At 42.2% G+C, this 19,689-nt stretch overlaps 2 protein-coding genes across 3 annotated transcripts; both read left to right on the forward strand.

The window, feature by feature from the left end:
• Positions 1-7,653: 7,653 nt before the first annotated feature.
• On the forward strand, positions 7,654-9,075 carry LOC136476853 (uncharacterized). 2 transcript variants are annotated; one of them, XM_066474831.1, is made up of 3 exons: positions 7,654-7,746; positions 8,098-8,220; positions 8,300-9,075. In XM_066474831.1, exons 2-3 carry the CDS (start codon positions 8,134-8,136, stop codon positions 8,873-8,875), a joined length of 663 nt encoding a protein of 220 aa, XP_066330928.1. In that variant the 5' UTR covers positions 7,654-7,746; positions 8,098-8,133; the 3' UTR covers positions 8,876-9,075. The 2 variants fall into 2 exon arrangements, with proteins under 2 accessions (XP_066330928.1, XP_066330920.1); XM_066474823.1 differs by lacking the exon at positions 7,654-7,746 and adding an exon at positions 7,791-7,878.
• A 3,739-nt stretch (positions 9,076-12,814) lies between these two features.
• Positions 12,815-18,487, forward strand: LOC136476866 (casein kinase II subunit alpha-2-like). Its single transcript, XM_066474841.1, has 10 exons — positions 12,815-13,145; positions 14,384-14,513; positions 14,685-14,879; positions 15,462-15,619; positions 16,070-16,160; positions 16,283-16,348; positions 17,212-17,294; positions 17,371-17,434; positions 17,515-17,583; positions 18,038-18,487. The coding sequence occupies exons 1-10, from the start codon at positions 12,907-12,909 to the stop codon at positions 18,095-18,097; spliced, it is 1,155 nt and encodes a 384-aa protein (XP_066330938.1). The 5' UTR covers positions 12,815-12,906; the 3' UTR covers positions 18,098-18,487.
• Positions 18,488-19,689: the final 1,202 nt, after the last annotated feature.

Consider the following 19,689-nt stretch of genomic DNA (forward strand, 5'->3'; position numbering starts at 1 on the left):
TGCAGGCCCAGAAGGTCGCGTTCAAGGCCGCGCAGAAGCAGATGGCGGAGATGATGGTGATCATGCAAAGTCTTGGACCAGCATCAGGTGTACCTGTGTAGTTTTCAACTGCTCCACCTCCTACTCCTACATCTACTCCTATAAGTATGAAAGTTCATTTTTCGCTTGTGCTTTGCATGTATGTCGACCTTCGTGCCGTTGTGGATGTCGGTGTTCGTGCCGTTGTGGATGTTGGCGTTCGTGCCGTCGTTTCTTGCAGGTTTTGGAAACCTCCTCGTGCAGGGGAGGTACTGCCGAAATTTTCAATTGAGTCTAATCTTTTTGTATTCCTAGATTACTAGATGCAATCTCTAAGTTTTAAAACTGTTTTTTCGGATTACTCACACATGCAATCTCTGCTCCTTTGTGCAGCTTTCGTCCGCGGGTTCCAATCAACCTGCCAGTGCGTCACCGAGTGATCCTGCTTTTACTTCACCATCGTCTCATAGGCTAGCTTGATGAGGACTCGTGCTAGGTGATGTGGTTGGACTTTCGCGTGATTTGTGATTTATGGTTGTGACTTGTGCTTGGATTTCATTAACTTGTCGTAATAAACATGTGAATGATGATGAACATGTGACTTATCGTTGTAATATATTGTGATTTGTGGTTCACAATTATGGTTGTGATATATTGTGAGAAAATGAGTTCTGTGTGATATATATATGTATATATATGAAATGCTTGTGTCGATGGAATGTAAAAAACAAAAAAAATTCTACCTCTTTGCCAAGGGCAATGACCAAGGCCCTCGGCAAAGAAGGGTCTTTTGCCGAGGGCCCTAGCAATAGCCCTCGGCAAAGATTTTTTTTGGAAAAAATCCTGAAAATTTCTTTGCCGAGGGCCAGGGAGCAGGCCCTCGGTAAAGGTTTAAAAAAATAAAAAAAGACCATTTCTTTGCCGAGGGCCGGCCCTCAGCAAACAATTTTTTTAGGAAAAATCCTGAAAATTTCTTTGCCGAGGGCCAGAGAGGAGGCCCTCGGCAAAGGTTTTTTTTTAAAAATAAAAAAATTTATTTGCCGAGGGCCGGCCCTCGGCAAAAAAATTAAAAAAAAATCATTTCTTTGCCGAGGGTCGGCCCACGGCAAAGAAACCGCCAACGGCGTCGGCACGTGACGACTTCTTTTCTTTGCCGTCTAAAAATTCCCCGAGGGGTCTTTGCCGAGGGCAGCCCTTGGCAAAGCCTTTGCCGAGGGTTTCTGGGCCTTTGCTGAGGGCCAGAGGCTCTCGGCAAAGCCTTTGCCGAGGGTTTCTAGGCCTTTGCTGAGGGCCAAAGACTCTTGGCAAAGCATGCGAGTCCAGCAGTGCAGTCCGTCCTGGCCTGCCAGGACGCCACCTGCAGAGGATGCCTATCCCAAAGGAAGGCGCTGGCGATGAAACGCAGGCGCCCCCACCGCCACTAACGCCACCACGCGCACAGCAGGCGTCCCGCCGCACACGAGCAGTCTCCAGAAGACGTGCCCTGCAGGCCAGCAGCCACCCCGGAGGAGCAGCAGCAAGAAGGCACGGCCACCGACCCCGGGGAAGGCCAGCACGCCGCAAACTGCCACCGCTCTTGCAATACCTTAAAGAGTAGTACTGGTGAAGTTCGGTGTCTGAATTTGTATTTTGAAAACAAACACACAGCTTACTTGAACTAAATTTAGCCAATCAAGTTCCATCTCGAAACTATGCATAACTAGCACATATGTGCATCTTCAGAAACAGTTTGCGGTCGTCTTCATCACCCTGCTATTGCAGATTTCGATCATGAACTGCTGTCTCATAAACAGACGGGCCCGCCTTCTCCATGTCACAACTTGATAGCTTGGCATGTGCATGGATCAGAGGTCTTGAACCAGACCAACCATGCCTTTGTGATGTCAAGATCGAAGTGCCCAGTCTTTTTGGGTTCCATGTCTCAGCATCCGGCAAAGGAGCACAGCACAAGGGCCCATGCAGGAACAGCTGCTTGTGTGGGCCGTCTCTTTCCTGACCAAAGCGGTCGAATGCCTCATCGACACCGGGCCTGCCTTGCCATCCTCTGTGCATCGATCCATCCGGCGCTCTCGGGCGCTGCGCTTTGCGAGGGGCCGACGGCTACCACATGTCTACTGCTTTCTTGTGTGCACATAGGTAAGGCGATATCAAAAAGGCACTTTACTATAATACTGTAATTGTTATAGGTGCAGGTGTCTAACGGCTCACCTGTAGCACTGTAGCCATCTGTAGAGGTCGGCGTAGAGTCAGCCTGTATGTTATCTAGTTACTGTTATAGCATGTGCGCTGTATTAGGACTAGATGTATAGAGTTGTATAAATAGACTACCATGGCAACTCAGTAAAGAGAGTTCAGATTTGTCATCTCCCATACAGGGCTTCGGCCAACGCTGGTGTCTTGTACTGTGTGTGTATGATCTGTTCTCTCTCTTCTTCAACCTCTAGCCATAGTGTGTGGGGACGGACAACACTTATTCGTGGTCGGTTTAACTAGTGGATGCTCGACAACACTAGCGGTGTTCGATAAAACTAGTGAATGGTTCACTCACCTGAGTCAGTGATCACGTGGGGCTAACACAAGACGCATGTTCCACGGCGCTTTTGCTGGCTGGGCGACTTTTATGCTGGTCTCTGGAATGTGTATGCCCTTTTGATTTCTGAACACTGCTTGAGCATGATTGTGCATGTAGATCATGTGTATGGGTAGGCCTGAAATGCGCTTTCGGTTTTTGACCAGACTGCTGTTTTTTTCCAGCATGATGCCCAGTTTGATAAAATGGCAGTGCTTGTCTATTTTTTTCCCAATATGGTTTGTTTCTGTGTTTATTTTCATCTCCAACAATAACACATGCTGGCATACTGCAGCCACATAACTTTGTCTTTTTGAACTTCCATTTTTTCCCCTTGTCCAATGAGGCTACGAGTGTGGCTGCTTTAAGAAACATTCTGAGGTCAAGAAAGAAGCTCTTGCTAAGCTTTACTGAAAAAGAAAGGAAACAGCAGAAGTGTGGCGTGGGGAGAAAAGGAGAGCATGCCAATGTCTGATGGTACTTGATAGGGAGAGTAGTTAATCTCTTCCTGCCCAACCAATGATGAACATCAGAGCTCATGGCTAATTTCTGAAAATTGACATGAAAATACACAAAGCTACCATTTTTTTTTCTCCTCATGTTTTATTATATGCATGAACAAGGACTTACTCTTACAAGCAGGGGCGGATCCAGCAGTGTGGGGGGGGGGGGGGGGGGGGGGGGGGGGGGGCTCAAGCCCCCCTACCTAAACCGAAGCAGTGCAAATTACTGTAGAGCCCATATGAATTTTTAGGCAAAAATCTATAGTGTAGGGGGGTTGAGACTTAAGATCGAACAGCAGTGTTGTTCAGTCCCCCTAAAATATTTCCTGGATCCACCGCTGCTTACAAGTACTTCTAATACAATGAGGAGTAGATAGGATAGTAGGAGAACCAAAAGAGAAGCCTTGCCAACGTAGCATCGAGCCATCAGGTTTATATTATGACTCAAGAAGGACATATCAGTAATTAAGAAACTATTATCCTCACCCTGATTCCTGACCCATTTTCATGATGATCCCTAACGGCACGAGCACGATAGACTTGGCGCAAGGCACGAGTGGAATGTTAGGGTTTTACTATGCATGATGAGGTCACACGCTGCTCATGTGATGGACGGAACTCATGGAAGGCTGGCTGGCTGGCTTGGTGCTTTGTTTAACAGAACCTGCTGCGGGCAATTAAGTTACTGGAACCAATGCGCTTTCGGGGAAAGGTCAGCACTGAATTTAAGTGCCTAGGCTTAGCTCCTGGATTGCTGCCAAGCATGCTTCACTCTTATCATTCCTACCATTTTAGTTCTGTCGCTATGTCGCAGCTAGTATCATCAGGTGCGTCCTAATAAGCTGACGGACTTTTCCAAAGGCATCTATCCAACTTACTGCTTTGACGTTTTTACATTTTAAACTGGGCTCTTTTTAACTAGTACTTGGTACAAGTGTAACAATCTACCCTTCTTCTTTGTCTCGAACAAAAGAACTTCCGGATTAGTCCATTTCAGACTTTCAGAATCCATGTATTAGAGTCTTACAGAGATGGTGTCAATGCAATGCTGTATATGCTGTGACACTGTCAGCACTTCAGTAGTAGGGGTATATGATATGGTGTAACCTCATCGTGAGATGCCAAATTAAATGAAGTCACTACCACTAAGTTTTGGAGTGTCACCACTAGTCTATCCCAAACTGAAACTAGTGCATTGCTTAATTTGTTGAAGCTCTACTGCCTTTTCAGCGACCGGTCGAGCAAGCTTGTCCAGAGATGGCGATTCCAAGTTCTAGTAATAACCCCATAGCGGAGGAACTATGCGTGCAAGCTCGTGCTTGATGAACGGCGCACTGAATTCATGAGATAGCAGCACGTAAAAAGCGAGGGAGCCTTTCGTGCCCGGCTATTGCGTGCCAAAGTGACTACTTGTTTCCTCGCGAAGGGATATGTTACGGCGAAAGGACACGGAAGATCGACACAACATGACAGCGGCTTTCACCCCGTTCCACAAACTTTCTGCCGTTTTGTTCCTTTTGATCCCTTCTTTAAGCTTGTCAACCTTCCATTTTCCATTCCACAGCTTTTTTTTTTTTTCAGTCAAAGCTTGTCGCCATGATGGATCCTCTATAGTAGCTGTAGTGGATAATGCTAGTAAATACCTAGTATTATATAGGAGATTAGCGTGCGCTCACTGGCATGTTTGTTCGTCTCCACTTCAAGCAAGATACATACAGTGCGTTTTATTTTTCATAATATCTACTAGCAAACATACTCGTACGTTGTAGTACAATTTTACAGGGTCACATGAGTTAGAGCACATCAATAATGAGCTAGTTATTTTTGTCAGATTTAATTGGGTTTGGCCGACCATATTTCAACTTAATAAGATAAAATTTAAGGTTCATAATAAATGCTAAATATAATAAAGATTTAATTGATTCAATATGGTAAATTAATTGATGATTGCCTCAGCCCAATGAGTGGCTATTGTATGCACTTGTCGTGAATTAAAAAAAAAGTGGAAGGCAAACTACGTGTGGACGCATGCAACACGGCACAGGCTCAGGTTGAGCAACACCAACAGTGTCTTTGCTGCTCTAAATTATAACCAACACCATGTTGGAGGAGGATACATTCTACTCGGCCCTTCTCACAGGTCTACGTTTACCACCTAGACCTTGAATTCATGTTGTGGGTATATGTTTGCCACCCGTGAGAGCGAAAAGAATGGAGTAAGGAACGATGGGTCGAGGGAAAAAGAGGTGTGAGAGCGAGGGGCATATGAACTGAAGAAAAATTGACCAACTAAGAAGGTTAGAAGAGTGAGAGATGAACAATACTATTTTTAATACTCCATTAGATATATAGATAAAACCGTATAGATAGTTTCTTAGTTCTACAGTTCTCTTATCATATACAGTAATCTTTTTATTATCAGCATACAGTTTTGTTTTTCCTAGAGGATTTATTACTTATCATGCTCAGTCTCCGCAAGACCGCAAGCCACACGAAGTAGCACCACAAGATGTCACTGAGAATCTGCAGTGGCCCAGGACGACCGGGCCGGGCCAATGGGCCGCTGATACCATGTGGGCCCAACGACGCTGCGGGTCCCGCCACCTGGCCCGGCTGCTCCTCCCTCCCGCGGCAGCGCGTGCGCGGCTGTCGGCCGCCTCGCCCTCCGTTCTTCCACCCCGTTCCCCACGCTCCACAGCGCCGCTGATTGAAAAGACTATTTGTAACCCTACCCTGCTGCTCTGGGTTCCAGAACCAGAAGTGAACAAACATTAGCAAGGTTTGCATCTGTTAATTAACCCATAGTGTTATGCATCTTTCTGCAGGTGTGGCCACTACTCATCTGCTAACCAATTGGGTGAAGCCTGCTTGCTAGCTAGTTGCTACTGTATGCATATCACAGCATATATATAAAACAGCTGGAGTGATCACTACTCATCTGGGGCATTGTTTACTTGCTCCACAGGACACAGGCTCTTGCATGGTGCTGCCCTTTCAGCTCATCTTTTCTTGGAACCGCACTTGGGCATGGCTCTCTCCTCGATCTAGGCACCTGTGGCCTGTGGAGCGTGACTGCGTGAGTGACATGATGGAGGAAAGCCACTTTTGGTGTGGGTTAGTCCTTTTTAACACACAATTTGTCTCGTTCAGCACCCATTTCCTTCTGCTAACACTAGATTATAACTAGCTTCCCAGTGCAATTAGCTAGGGTAGGAGTGTACCTCACGCTTGGGGTCTGGGGAGTGGGGACTGAGGAGTGAGGACGGAGGAACAGGAAGAACGGCAGTGGCTGGACTGGACCACTTGGGGCCAGTTTAGTTCCAAAATTTTTGGCAAAATGGACACTGTAGCATTTTCGTTGTTATTTGGCAAATAGTGTTCAATCATAGTCTAATTAGGCTTAAAAGATTCATCTCGTGGATTTCGTCTAAACTGTGTAATTAGTTTTATTTTTTATTTATATTTAATACTTTATACATGCGTCTAAAGATTCGATGTGACGGGGAATGTGAAAAATTTGCCGGCCCGGGGCCTGGCCCTCCCACAGAGCACTGCACTGCACTGACCAGAAGGAGAGTACTCAGTCCTTGCCCCCAAATCATGCATGATAATGAGCACTGACTGGTCCATGAATGGGGAATTTGTACACCATGTAGCATATCAAAATGTTTCAGGACTGTTTCTTGCATCATTATGATCTGCTTAAAATAAAAGCAGTCGAACCGGAGTCAATCTGGCGTGCACTGAGAAGAACATCTTCATCACTCGGCTAATACTGTATTTCATGCCCTGATCCCATGTGTCTGATTAGTAGGCATTTTCACATCCAATTATCTGAGCTTGACATGTTAACAGCTTCCTTTTATCTAACAGAACATATTAACCGCTTCAGTTGAAAGAACATGATGACGGTAAAAAACTCTTGTTCTATCACTTGGATCATGATGATGGTATCCTGGAGCGTCCCCTGCTGTACCTACCAAAACCCTAACTTCGAAATGAAAATAGGTGCGACGGTAGAGAAAAAAGGACTGTCCGGTGTAAAATGATTTAAAGCTGCTGTTGACGCATTGTATACACATTGAAAGAATAGAGGTCCACTGACGTATTGCTGTCGTCCAAAAGCTTATCTTTCACCTTACATTTGGCTCCAAAAGCTTGCATTCATCACCCTTTTTTACCAGACATTCTTTTACAGTAATTTTCTATTACGGCCGAATGATTACTCAAAGGCACATGTAATTTAGGCGGTGGTCCATTTCTTAACCCTGTAGGAGTGAACCTCTGCAAGAACAGGGTCACAGTGATGTATGCTTTTATCGTTCGGCTTCGGCATGCCTAGTTAAAAATACGGCCACCGTGAAAGGAATCTTACATCATTTGTGTCTTGTCTCCTGCTGCTCTTCTCTTCAGAGTCTAGAGAGAAGCGGTTCAGAGAGACAGAGAGAGGCAGGAGCTGCACTGCATGCTTGCTCTGCTTGTGTTGTGGAGTGGAGTGGAGTGGAGATGGATGTGTATATAAGGGAAAGCCTGTGGCCTTTGGAGCCATACAATGATCAGAAACTGAGAGTGGCAAGCGCCAAGTAGTAGTTAGAGCTCAGTAGGATACAGTTTGTGAGTCACTTCTCTGACATCCACGGGTACCAGTTACACTAGGTGAGGAATGAACTCCTTCCTTTTGATTCCACTCTGATTTGCTCATCAAGCTTCAATGCTCCTTTCAATCATTCTGAAGCTCTGGAAGTTAGGAGTGAGATGCTTTCAGGCTTACCTAGCCTTCTCACTGTAGTAAGCATATTTTGGATGACACATTCAAATAACAGTCACAATGATTTCAGCCTTCTATTTTCAGAAAACTGCTAGGCAGATTTTAGCCTTATATCGTTGTCTTCTCTCTTTCTTTCCTTCCTTCTGAATGTAATGTTGCATTTCTCGATTCCAGTTCAGAAACTTCCATTCTTATAGTTGTATAGTAATCAACCCTTGCTTAAATTCACTTCATTGCAGGTTGGAAGAGATAGAGTGACAAGCACTACTCTCACAATGCCCATGGAGCAAGCATTCAGGCACTGCGATAAAGACACGCTGAAGATGGCCATGCTGAAACATGAAGAGACTTTCAGACAGCAAGTAAGCTCAAAGAGGTTTCCAGCGTTTGGAGCTACTAGCCTTCAGACACTGATCGACATCTTCTTCTCTGATGCCACAGGTTCACGAGCTGCATCGCTTATACAGGATTCAGAAGCTTCTGATGCGAGACCTCAAACGGGAGCTCAAGAGCCAGAGGAACCTGTCCACCTCGCCGAACGGCAGCTGCACCGAGTACAACATAGGAGCTCTCGGCATGTGTGCCTATGAGCACCGCTACGCCGCTCGCGGCCGCGGCGGACACGTCGCAGCAGCGACGCCGACGCCGCGCACCGCTCTCAGCCTCGACGTCGTGGCGCCAGTCGTCGAGTACGTGCGGAGCGCGGAGGAGGAGGAGGACGACGAAGCGGAGGAAACCGACGACGACGCGGAGCTGGAGCTCACGCTCGCCGTGGGTGGGGGCGGGGCCAAGAAGAGGTACGGCGAGTACCCGTCCGGTGGGGAGAGCCTCTCGTCGTCGTCCACGGAGTCCGACGTGCTCACCGTCTCCGGCCGTGAGTGGCGCCAGGCGCGCGGCACGCCGTATCACAAGAGGAGGCAGGCGACCGAGCTGGACGTGGTGCAGGTGGAGGACGGCGTCGGGGTGCTGCCGCCGCCGCCGCTGCTGTTCCACTGGCTCAGCCTCAAGATGGCATGACGCGATGAGACATGAGAGGAAGCAAGAGCACGTCGCATGTGTTAGTTGCTGCTTGTAGTGTCAGGGTGTTGACTTGCTACTGTTCTTCAGTTGAATGCTTTCTGTGTGTTCAGGTTTAGTGATGGATTAAGTCTAGAAATCAATAATTTACTGATTGTTCAGGAGAATATGTAGGAGAGTCTTCCAAAGCATAAGGAGAATGTGGGGGCTTTTCAGACGGAGCTGTGTCACTGTGTGCTGCCTTTCTGCCTACTGCAATCTGCAAGTGTTAGCTTCTACATTCTCATCGACGGCCGTGAATCCGTGATACTGCAAGAGTTCACTAGAAAAGGAAAAACGAACTTTCTGATAATTTTTACAGATCAAGTAAATTAAAGAGATAAATACATCATAGGTCCACTGCCCTTTAAAACGTGTCATTCACATTCATCAGCTCTAAAACTACATATTTGAGTTCATAAACTTTTTAAATAGTTCATTGTAGTCTATACTCTTTCGTTTGTGGAATAGACCCAACATGACAATCCATATCATCAGTCTGCGTGGCACGTGCAGTTTCAGGTGACCCACATGCCACCCTATATGGACTATCACGTTGGACCTATTCAAGGGGTACAAACTTACGGTGAACAACTTTAAGGCCTCTTTCGAACACAGGAATTGTACGGGGATTTCGTAGAAATCAGTTTATTTTTATAGGAAAAAACATATAAATAGAAAAGTTTTCTCCATTTCAAAGGAGGCCTAAAAATTCATGGATCCAAACATACAGTTTTCAGAGTTGGTGGACCTAAATGACAAAATCAAACAAGTTAATAGACCTAAGATGCATTTATCTCTAAATTAAAGAAATGAACAAAAAAAAAACCCGACCTGTTGCAAATTTGAAGGTGTTTAATTGAATGTCTCATATTCTTAACCCTGAAATCTTGGCCACTTACCGACAAAAGCATGTAAAAACACTAGTTTATTTCAAAATACTAGCAAATATGCACGTGCGACACGCATATGTTTCTAAAAACTATTTGAAATGTAATGGAAATGTTAATTGAATTGTCGATATACAATAAAGGTAGATGGCAAGTATTTGACCAATTTGATCAGATCGCATAGAACAAGGTTCATATCGTTTGTTCACTAGGATGCCTCAGCTGCATATATCGCTGCACTTTGACTTTTACGTACCTACATGCATATATGTCGCACCTCGCACGAGCTTCTCGTCTTATATATTTCCTCCTATTCTTGTTTTCTTTTCCGGATAGATACCGAGTCCATTAAGGTGCCGTCGTCCGACCAGAAAAACGTACCAGTCACGGAGAGAAAAAAAAAAGTTTGTCTACTCAATAACTATGTGTTTTATGTAGTTTCAACATATGAATTTTTTTCACTATAGAATTAAGATCTAACAGCCTCTACCCTCCTTCTACCTCTAGCCTCCAGCCTTCTTCTATCTCTAGACAATCACAAATAACAAGATCACGTATCCACAGATCACATGAAATAATTTTTTTTATAGAAGGACAAATCACAGCGAGGAGGAGGAGAGGCTACTGGAGCCGAATCCCTGGCGGACACCGGGCTTGCTGCCCATCTCCCCAGTCTCGCGCCTTTCCCACAAGACGAGCGTGCCGGTACCGGAGCTCTCCTCTCCAGGCAATGTCAAGTCGGCGTTTACTCTGCCGCACCAACCAATTCGTTCCTACCGTCAGACGCTCGCTCCTCGTTTAAAAAAATCAATGTGTTTTTTTTCTCTAAAACACATGTGTGTTGTATAGTATTTCTGAAAAAAAAACCACAAAAAGGAACATAATTGGAGTTTCGGATGATCGTGAGTTTTTTTTTGGGAAAATAATGAATTTGATTTTGCCTCACGGATCTGTACGAGGGTTGTACGGGAAAAAAAGAACTAAAAAAAAGGAAATTAAAAAACGTCGGTGGGAGTTTTACCGGAAAAAGAGAACGCAACAAAAACGAAATAAAAAACGTCTGTGCTTGAGTTCGCGGGAAAAAAATCTTGAGTTCACGGAAAGAAAAAAGAATAAGGAACCTTGTGATTATGGGAGAGATTATGAAGATTACGAGTCTTACATCTTACATGTAAGATCACAGATGACGGATAACTCATATAGTACGGCGTGTAGATTGAACGGTCATTATAGAAGAAGAGCCCCTCAAAAAACTCACTCTTTTATAGTGTGATAAGTTGTTCAAATTTTATCATAAGCCACTTTTTTTACTTAAGTTTATAAAAAATATATTAACATCTATAGTATCAAGTAAATGCAGTGTCAAAATATTTTATGGTAGATTTAATAAAACTAATTTGATGTCGTAGATATTTGTGTAAATTTTAAATTTGGTTAAAAGTCGTGGAATGTTGATTTAAGATAAAATTAAGACAACTTACATTTTAAACCGGAGGTATTGGCTTAGGAAAACTCTTTCATATGTTAATGACTTATTAATGGGTGGGCTTAGCTACAACTACAATATACTCGGTGGTGTGCGAGCTCGTCTTCTTTAGGACGTGTTTAGCAGGAATTCAGATTCAAGTCAAGAAGAAACATCTCAAATCTAGATGTTCAAATGGACAGTCCAGACGCCCAGTACAGCACGACCCTGCAATGGGGCAGGATTCACTTGCATCTTGCAGCTTTTTTTTTTTTTGTATGAAAGCGTCTTCCGAGGGAAAGGAGCGGGCCCACGTCAGCGAACAATCCACACCTATAGCGACGAAAAGCCAGCAGATTCCAGTCCCTTCGCCTCGTAAATGATCGTAAATTTCTAGTTGGGAATAGTATTTTTCTTTCACACCAAACTAGCCAGCAATAAATAATCCACAATACGATACGGCCTCCCGAACAGGCACGGTATCCAAATGCAGCCACGCTAATTAAGGCCTGTTTAGATGCAAGCCAAAAACAAAAAATTTTCAAGATTCCCCGTCACATCAAATATTGCGACACATGTATGGAGTACTAAATGTAGACGAAAAAAAAACTAATTACACAGTTAGTCGAGAAATCGTGAGACGAATCTTTTAAGCCTAAATAGTCCATAATTGAACAACTTTTGCCAAATACAAACGAAAGTGCTACAGTAGCCAAAAGCCAAAAATTTTCGGAACTAAACGCGCCCTAAACATTTGGCCTTGTTAACTCGACACTATGCAAAAAGAAAATTTCTCGTCACATTAAATTTACGGTACATGCATAAAATACTAAAAGTAGACGAAATTAAAAACTAACTACACAATTTGATTGTACTTTACGAGACGAATATTTTGAGTCTAATTAGTCAACGATTGGATAATTATTACTAAATATAAACGAAACACTACACTACATTTTACCAACTTTACGCTTCCAAGTTTTTGGCAACTAAACAAGGCCAAAGCCCGACGAGAGATTCGTCTCCACCTAAGGATGGCAACGGGTCGGGTTCGGATCGGGTGGAGTCTCCGTGCACCCAAAACCGAAACCCGAAATCGAAACCCGAACCCGCCCCGAAAACCGATTCGGGTGGAAATCCATCACCAAAACCAAACCCGCGGATACCCGAAACCCGAACGGATACCCGAAACCCGAATGGATACCCGAAACCCGCGAATATATATACACATATTCACATGTATAAACAAGAGATAACAAATAATAAATATTTTCATGAGTCAACTTTAAATAAATTTAATAATCTAAGTAAACAAATTATTATTAGTATATTATAAAACATGAGTTTTAATTCCAAATGATTTATTTCGGATATCCATCGGATATCCACGGGTGAAAAACCAAACCCGAAACCGAACCCGATTGGTTTCGGGGCCCCGAACCTGAAAACCGTGGGTGAAAAACCATCCCCAAATCCGAACCCGCAGAACCCGAAACCCGCGGATATCCGCACCAAACCCGAACCGTTGCCATCCTTATCTCCACCTCCTCCCTCTTCTCCCTCCCCACTTCCGCCCGCCGAAACCCTAGCCCGCCCCGCCCCGCCCGCCTCGCCTCGCCGCCAGCGATGGGCGCTGCATGATCGGTGCGCCCCCTTGGAACCGCCTGCCTACCGGCATCGCCAAGCCCGCCGCCGCGGCTGCCGTCGTCGTAGCGGCGCTCGCGTCCTCCTTCCTCGCCCTCCCTCGTCCACGCGCCGCCGCCCCGCCCCCCGCGGGATCCAGGCCCCTCATGTCGAAGGCGAGGGTCTACACCGACGTCAACGTCCTGCGCCCCAAGGAGTACTGGGACTACGAGGCGCTCACCGTCCAATGGGGGTAAGCGCTTACATCACGTCACATTCTGACACCATTTGGCGCAGTTTGCACGTTCGAGTTTAAGCTTCGGTTGATTGTGCGGGGGATTAGGTGAGATCGTTAGTATTGGCTGGCCTGCTTGGCTGTTTTTGGATCATCTTGGCTAGATGGCCTGGGTGAGCAGCATAATCTTTTTATCTGGGTACAGTTAGGGCTGTATAATCGTTTTGTTAGGAGCATAAGATATGCAATATCACAATAGTGCCCATAATTTTGAAAACTGAAGTGACTTCTTATGTAGCTGCAACATAACCCAGGTTTTTTCAGTGTCAACCGTGTACTGGTGGCATGGTGTTTATCTCTATCAGGACAATTTAATTCTTTTGCTATTTTGCCTGGTTGGTTAAGGTGCATGTTCCTTTTAGCCTTTGTTATGATATGGCTAAATAGTTCCTTGTGTTTCGAGGTTGCAATTATTGTGTATTGACCCGTAAAAAAGTGTATTAAATGTAACAGCGCATCTGTTGATTCTTGGTGATAGGACTGGTTTAGATATTTTTCTTTTTAGAATTAAGGCACAGCTGAACTTTTCACCAAATTGAGAGTATGAGGCATGTGGATCACCAAACATGCAAATTCCAGTAACTAAATGTTTGTGGATGTCACAAATTTATGCGGTAACACCTTAAGCAACTACCAAAAACATGTAGCTTATTGTCCCATTCCTACTGGAAATCATCTACACCATGGCATTGAGTAGGTAGTTGAGATCTGAGACTTATTGGAAGCACTTTTCTGTTTAGTGACACCAAGGAAGTGAACTATTTTTCTCTTGGTGCAGAACTTTATTTGAGTATGTAATGGGCTACAGTTCTTGCAAATGGTTTTCCTAGTTTGTGGTGAAGTATTACTGTAGTGTCTTCTTGATAAAAAAAAACTGAAAGAGGTGGCTACTTATTCGCTGTCTTCTTTCTTATGATACTTGTGGAGAACTTTAGGAAAAAAAAAAAACTTTTATTTCAGCAATTTTAGTTTAGAATGCAGGTCTTATCCATGGAACTTGCACGGACAGTACAGATTCAATTTCTATTCTCCAAACTCTAATAACGATCATTTAAATCCATCTTTTTGGTCTGTTTAATTCTTCTATCAATATTTCCGGAGCACTCAATATTTTCAGAGCATCTGTTAGCATATTACAAGTTCTGTATATCTTTTGAAGTAATGTTTCCCTAACCATTGTGTATCTCTTTGACCAGTGAGCAGGATGACTATGAAGTTGTCAGGAAAGTTGGAAGAGGTAAATATAGTGAGGTCTTTGAAGGCATCAATGTTAACAATAATGAGAAATGCATCATTAAGATCCTTAAGCCAGTCAAGAAAAAGAAGGTACTTAAAGGAATATTCTGGCTGTTCTTTGCAACAGTTTTCCTTGCTCATTCTCTTTTCTAGTGATCTCACAGTTTTAGTGATAGGTGTTGAATGCTGAAGAGTTACTGCTTATGAAAATAGTCATTTCCATGGTGGGTCTCTTAACATACCCTTCGTATGTTTTGGCAGATCAAAAGGGAGATCAAAATACTTCAGAATCTCTGTGGAGGTCCAAACATTGTGAAGTTGCTTGATATTGTCAGAGATCAGCATTCAAAGACTCCCAGTTTGATATTTGAATTTGTCAACAACACGGACTTCAAAGTTTTGTACCCCACATTGACGGATTATGACATCCGCTACTACATATATGAACTACTCAAGGTAACGGTTGCCATCTGAATTATTTGACACTTTGTCATTTAGACATTACATTATCTTTCTTCTGGAAATAGTTTCAAGTAGTTTTTTTCTTATTTGGCTAAGCCTCTAGACACAGTTTTCATGTAGTATACCCTAGTTTGAATCAATCTGATTGCTTGAAATTCTTCCTCTCTCTTATCTCTGATCTCTGCCCATGAATGTTTCACAGTTACACACTTGCATGTGTTGTATGTCCATGGATTTCTGAAAACACCATCTTATGGAGTTGTAAATTTGTTGCAATGCTGTTGACAATATATCGTTGATAAGCACGAATTTAATGTTTAAGAATCTGAGTATCTGATTCAGTATTTCATGTTTCTACTGTTTTTCTTCTGAAAAATAGCTTTTTTTAACATACTCACACTTTTGTGTTTTGAAGATCTGCTTTATTTTGAGTATGAAGTGAGAACACCAATGTATATGTAGCTCTCCTGCATGTTCGAGAAAAAAAAGAGCTCCAATGTGCTTTAGATCTTGTGGCTGTCTGTCCCTATTTCAACTTACTACTTGTTATGTGATAATTATTTCTTTTAATTCCAGGCTCTAGATTACTGCCATTCTCAAGGTATCATGCATCGAGATGTCAAGCCCCATAATGTAATGATAGATCACGAGCTTCGGAAACTTCGCTTGATAGACTGGGGCTTAGCTGAGTTCTACCATCCAGGCAAGGAATACAATGTCCGTGTTGCATCGAGGTAGGTTGAGACATGACTGAACAGCTTGTTTACCTATGCTTCTCTTAATTGTACTTAGATTGAATTCCATCCTTCTAATCACTTGCATTTTTGAAATATAACATGTTAAGAGCAGAGCTTGTTTAGTTTGCATTTTTTTGTTTGGATGTAGATCTGTTATTCTAGAGTCTAGAAGCAACATAGCATAGAGACTCAATTGATTTGAGTTCGCTTCTATGTGATTATAGTTCTGAAAGTTAAGTAATAAAGTTAATGAATCTTAAGAACAAGCAAATCAAGTGAATGACGTAAAAGCCCACTATAATCACTCTGTATACTTCTATGCTAGCATGATATCCTTATGCGCTGCAATTTATTTGTATGAATTAACAAATCACATCTAATTCTCAATATTGGTCCATGCTTTCTTTTTTACATCTGACCTGGGCATATTTTCCCACTTTGATTCAGGTATTTCAAGGGTCCTGAACTCCTTGTTGATTTACAAGACTATGATTATTCTTTGGACATGTGGAGTCTTGGTTGCATGTTTGCTGGAATGGTATGTATGACTGTAAAAATGCTGTCCTTATGTTAATACTATTGGACACAATCACACAAACATTTTGTCAGTTGGTGGTTGGTAACTCATTTTTTAATATGATTGCTGACTGATGGCTGCAGATATTTCGCAAGGAACCATTCTTTTATGGCCATGACAACCATGACCAACTTGTGAAGATTGCAAAGGTAAGCATTAGTTTGATTGTTCATTCCACATGTTTCTGGGATAAAGTAGATGTTTTGGTATGAACCTTAGTATGCAATCCGTGGTTTGACTGTTTGTTTAGAACTAAGGGTTCAAATTATATGCATTTTTCTTCTCTGATGTTACACTCTGTTCTTTTGCTATTATAATTATCAACTGTTCCTTAGTAGTTGATGTTCTGTAAGAAAGTATATGATCACTTTTTTCACCTGATGAAACTGCACCCGTGTTCGGTATGTTTGTAGGTTTATTATGTGTTCCGTATGTGATTTATGTGATATAATTATCCATATCAAAGTTGGATAAAGCTTATGGAACAACCTGCCATCATAGAAATGAGTTCAGTTAAAGGTCCGTAGCAGATAAACGATACAGCACCAGATCAACTCCTACTCTATCTCAACATGAAGCGTGTATTGTTTGTTGTAGATGGCACTTACCTGATTTAATCACTGTTGAACTTTGAAACATTGAAATTAAACTCACAGCCAAGTCATGTCTGCATGTTTATAGCAAGTTAGTAACTGGTCTCTTGTTTCCTTTGGCCTGCGTAATGTGATATGGAGTCTTTGCACCAGATCTTAATATTGCAAAGCTATAATGTTAATATAGTGTACCTCATGCTTAATGCAGCACTCAGCATCTGCCTGAGCTCATAGATAGCAAGTCACCGATTTGTGTGTACTTAGACTACGGATAACTGAAAAATCCTCAGGAAGTTCTAAAGAGCTTGCTGTGCTTGTTTATTTGATGCTTATCTGATATGCAGCAATAGGCGTGAGACATTAAACACAAGACAGTCTGGTGCAGTATCTAATTCTGTCACCCTCCCATTATTTTTCAGGTCCTTGGAACAGATGGGCTGAATGCTTATCTGAACAAGTATCACATTGAGCTGGACCCTCAACTTGAAGCTCTTGTTGGAAGGTAAATTTCCATTCCTTGAGATGTTGGATCCTTTTGTTTAGATGGATTATAACCCTTCCGTGTATATCATATGCAGGCATAGTAGAAAACCCTGGGCGAAGTTCATCAATGCTGATAACCAACATCTAGTATCGCCTGAGGTTTGTTATTAGCGCTTGGTATTTCTGTTATTTCTACTGTAAATGGTTATTGCTCAGTATGATTCTGTGTATATTTATAGGCCATTGATTTTCTCGATAAGCTTCTGCGCTATGATCACCAAGATAGGCTTACTGCACGTGAAGCTATGGTAAGCCAGACAGATAAGCTACCTTTGCAGATAATGGTGTTGCTATTTAGATCTGTCCTGTCACACATTATCACACCGTGTTGCATTATAATTGGTTAACTAAATGTACTGTCATTTGTTAACTTGCAGTAATTTTACGTTGCAATCACATTCGTGTTTTAGGTGTTTATAAGCTGCGCTTAATGTGTGTTCACTCATACTTTATTGTTTTTTCAGTAAAATATTCTGAACTTCGACATTTTAATCCAATAATCTTGATGCCATTTTTACAAAAATAGTGCGAGTAATATTTTGTACCACATCAATTTGCATGCATGTTACTAGATATTTGATGCTCAGTCTCACCTGGCTTTCAATGAACAATTTCCTATCGTCAAGTTTTAAAAGAATAAGGTTTCTTATAAATGATACTTAGATTTGTTGCATTAATGACTCGACACATGAATAAATGTAGGCACATCCCTACTTCCTCCAAGTCAGAGCTGTGGAGAACAGTAGGTCGAGACCACAATAATCATGGTCTACACCCTCGCAATGGAGTCGTTGCTAATTCCTGAACATCATAGGCTAAAATCATGTTCAGCAAGCATCTCGCTCCAGGAATCTGGGCCATGACTCCATGGCAGTGAATCAAATAGTATAAGTCGCATCATGTGGGCAACCTTGGCAGAGCTTGTTATTATTGTCTTTAATCTTGGGACTGTAGCTTTAAACCTGCAGGTTGTGCTTGAATGCGATGAGATTCATATCATCTCCTGTGATGGGATATGGAATCGTATGTGATCTTTAGACAAAGTGAAGAGTACAATACAACCCTAAGCTAAGCATACTGCTTGTATTATGGTGTGCTATCATGTATGTATGATTCTTATTTATATTTCGGGTGATAGTCATTTCGATGAAATACTTTTGTGGATCTCACAGATGAAAATATGTGTTGCATCGAATGAAAGGTTGAGCTCTCAAATGTTTTACGATTTACTCCAGTACAAGAGCACCGCTGGTCCTTGAACCTATTTATATAGACTGTAAGTGCACCGCTGACCCTTAACTTGTTTAGGCGGTGACATTAATTCCCATATCTTGGACAAGCAAAGGTGGTGTCATTAACTTCCATATCTTGGACGAGCAAAGCAGCGTGGCTATTTGCCCATTTTAGACGATGAGTTTGGGCCCCATTAGATTTTGTACGTTTTTTTATTGGGTATATATATATATATATATATATATATATATATATATATATATATATATATATATATATATATATATATATTATATTATATTATATCTTGTATTCTTGTGTAACCCAACGCTGATGCGACAAGTGTCATTTTGGACCCCATTAGTGTTGGTCAAAGTTTTTAAGTTTGATTAGATTTGTAAAAACTATTAAGAACATTTGTATCTCCAAATAAGTTTATTATAAAAAAAGATTTAACGGTTCATCTAATGATACTAATTATGTATTTAGTCAAAGTTGAGTACCTTTGACTTCTTAGGGATTGAGAACGCATTGCTGCCATGTGTATGTTAAGTAAAGATATCACCACTGATTAGAGAGGTTTGAACATTGAGGGAACCACTCATTATATATGCAAAATAATAGTTAGGAAACTTAACAACTTGAGGTTTGAATCTTGAATGATTATACATACATGCAAATAATAGTTCGGGAACTTAAATAACACGAGAGGTTTGAATCTCGGGTGGCCATCCATATATGCAAACCACTCATTATCATTATAAATGCAAATTAATAGCTAGGCGATTTAAAATAACACTAGAGAGGTTATATGCATAGTTCGGGAACCTAAATAAGGCCAGTCTCAATGCAACGCTTCATGTCATGGTTTCCAATACTACTAGTCTAAAACTAGAACATGAAACAACCTTGTTTCACTATTTCAAAGGCTTGTAGCATTTAATTATGTTTTCTGCTGTGATCAAATGTGCTAGATGAACTTTGTAGCCGTTTGTACAGATCGGATCAAATGTTATCTTGTAACACGGCAAGCTAGGGAAATTCTCCCTTCCTCTCTGTTTAATGTGCATAAAACTCCCATGACATCCCCATTGATATGGGGGAATTCGTTGTGTGCCATT

This window comes from Miscanthus floridulus, chromosome 1 (genome assembly GCF_019320115.1).
Source record: "Miscanthus floridulus cultivar M001 chromosome 1, ASM1932011v1, whole genome shotgun sequence".
Taxonomy (NCBI): domain Eukaryota; kingdom Viridiplantae; phylum Streptophyta; class Magnoliopsida; order Poales; family Poaceae; genus Miscanthus; species Miscanthus floridulus.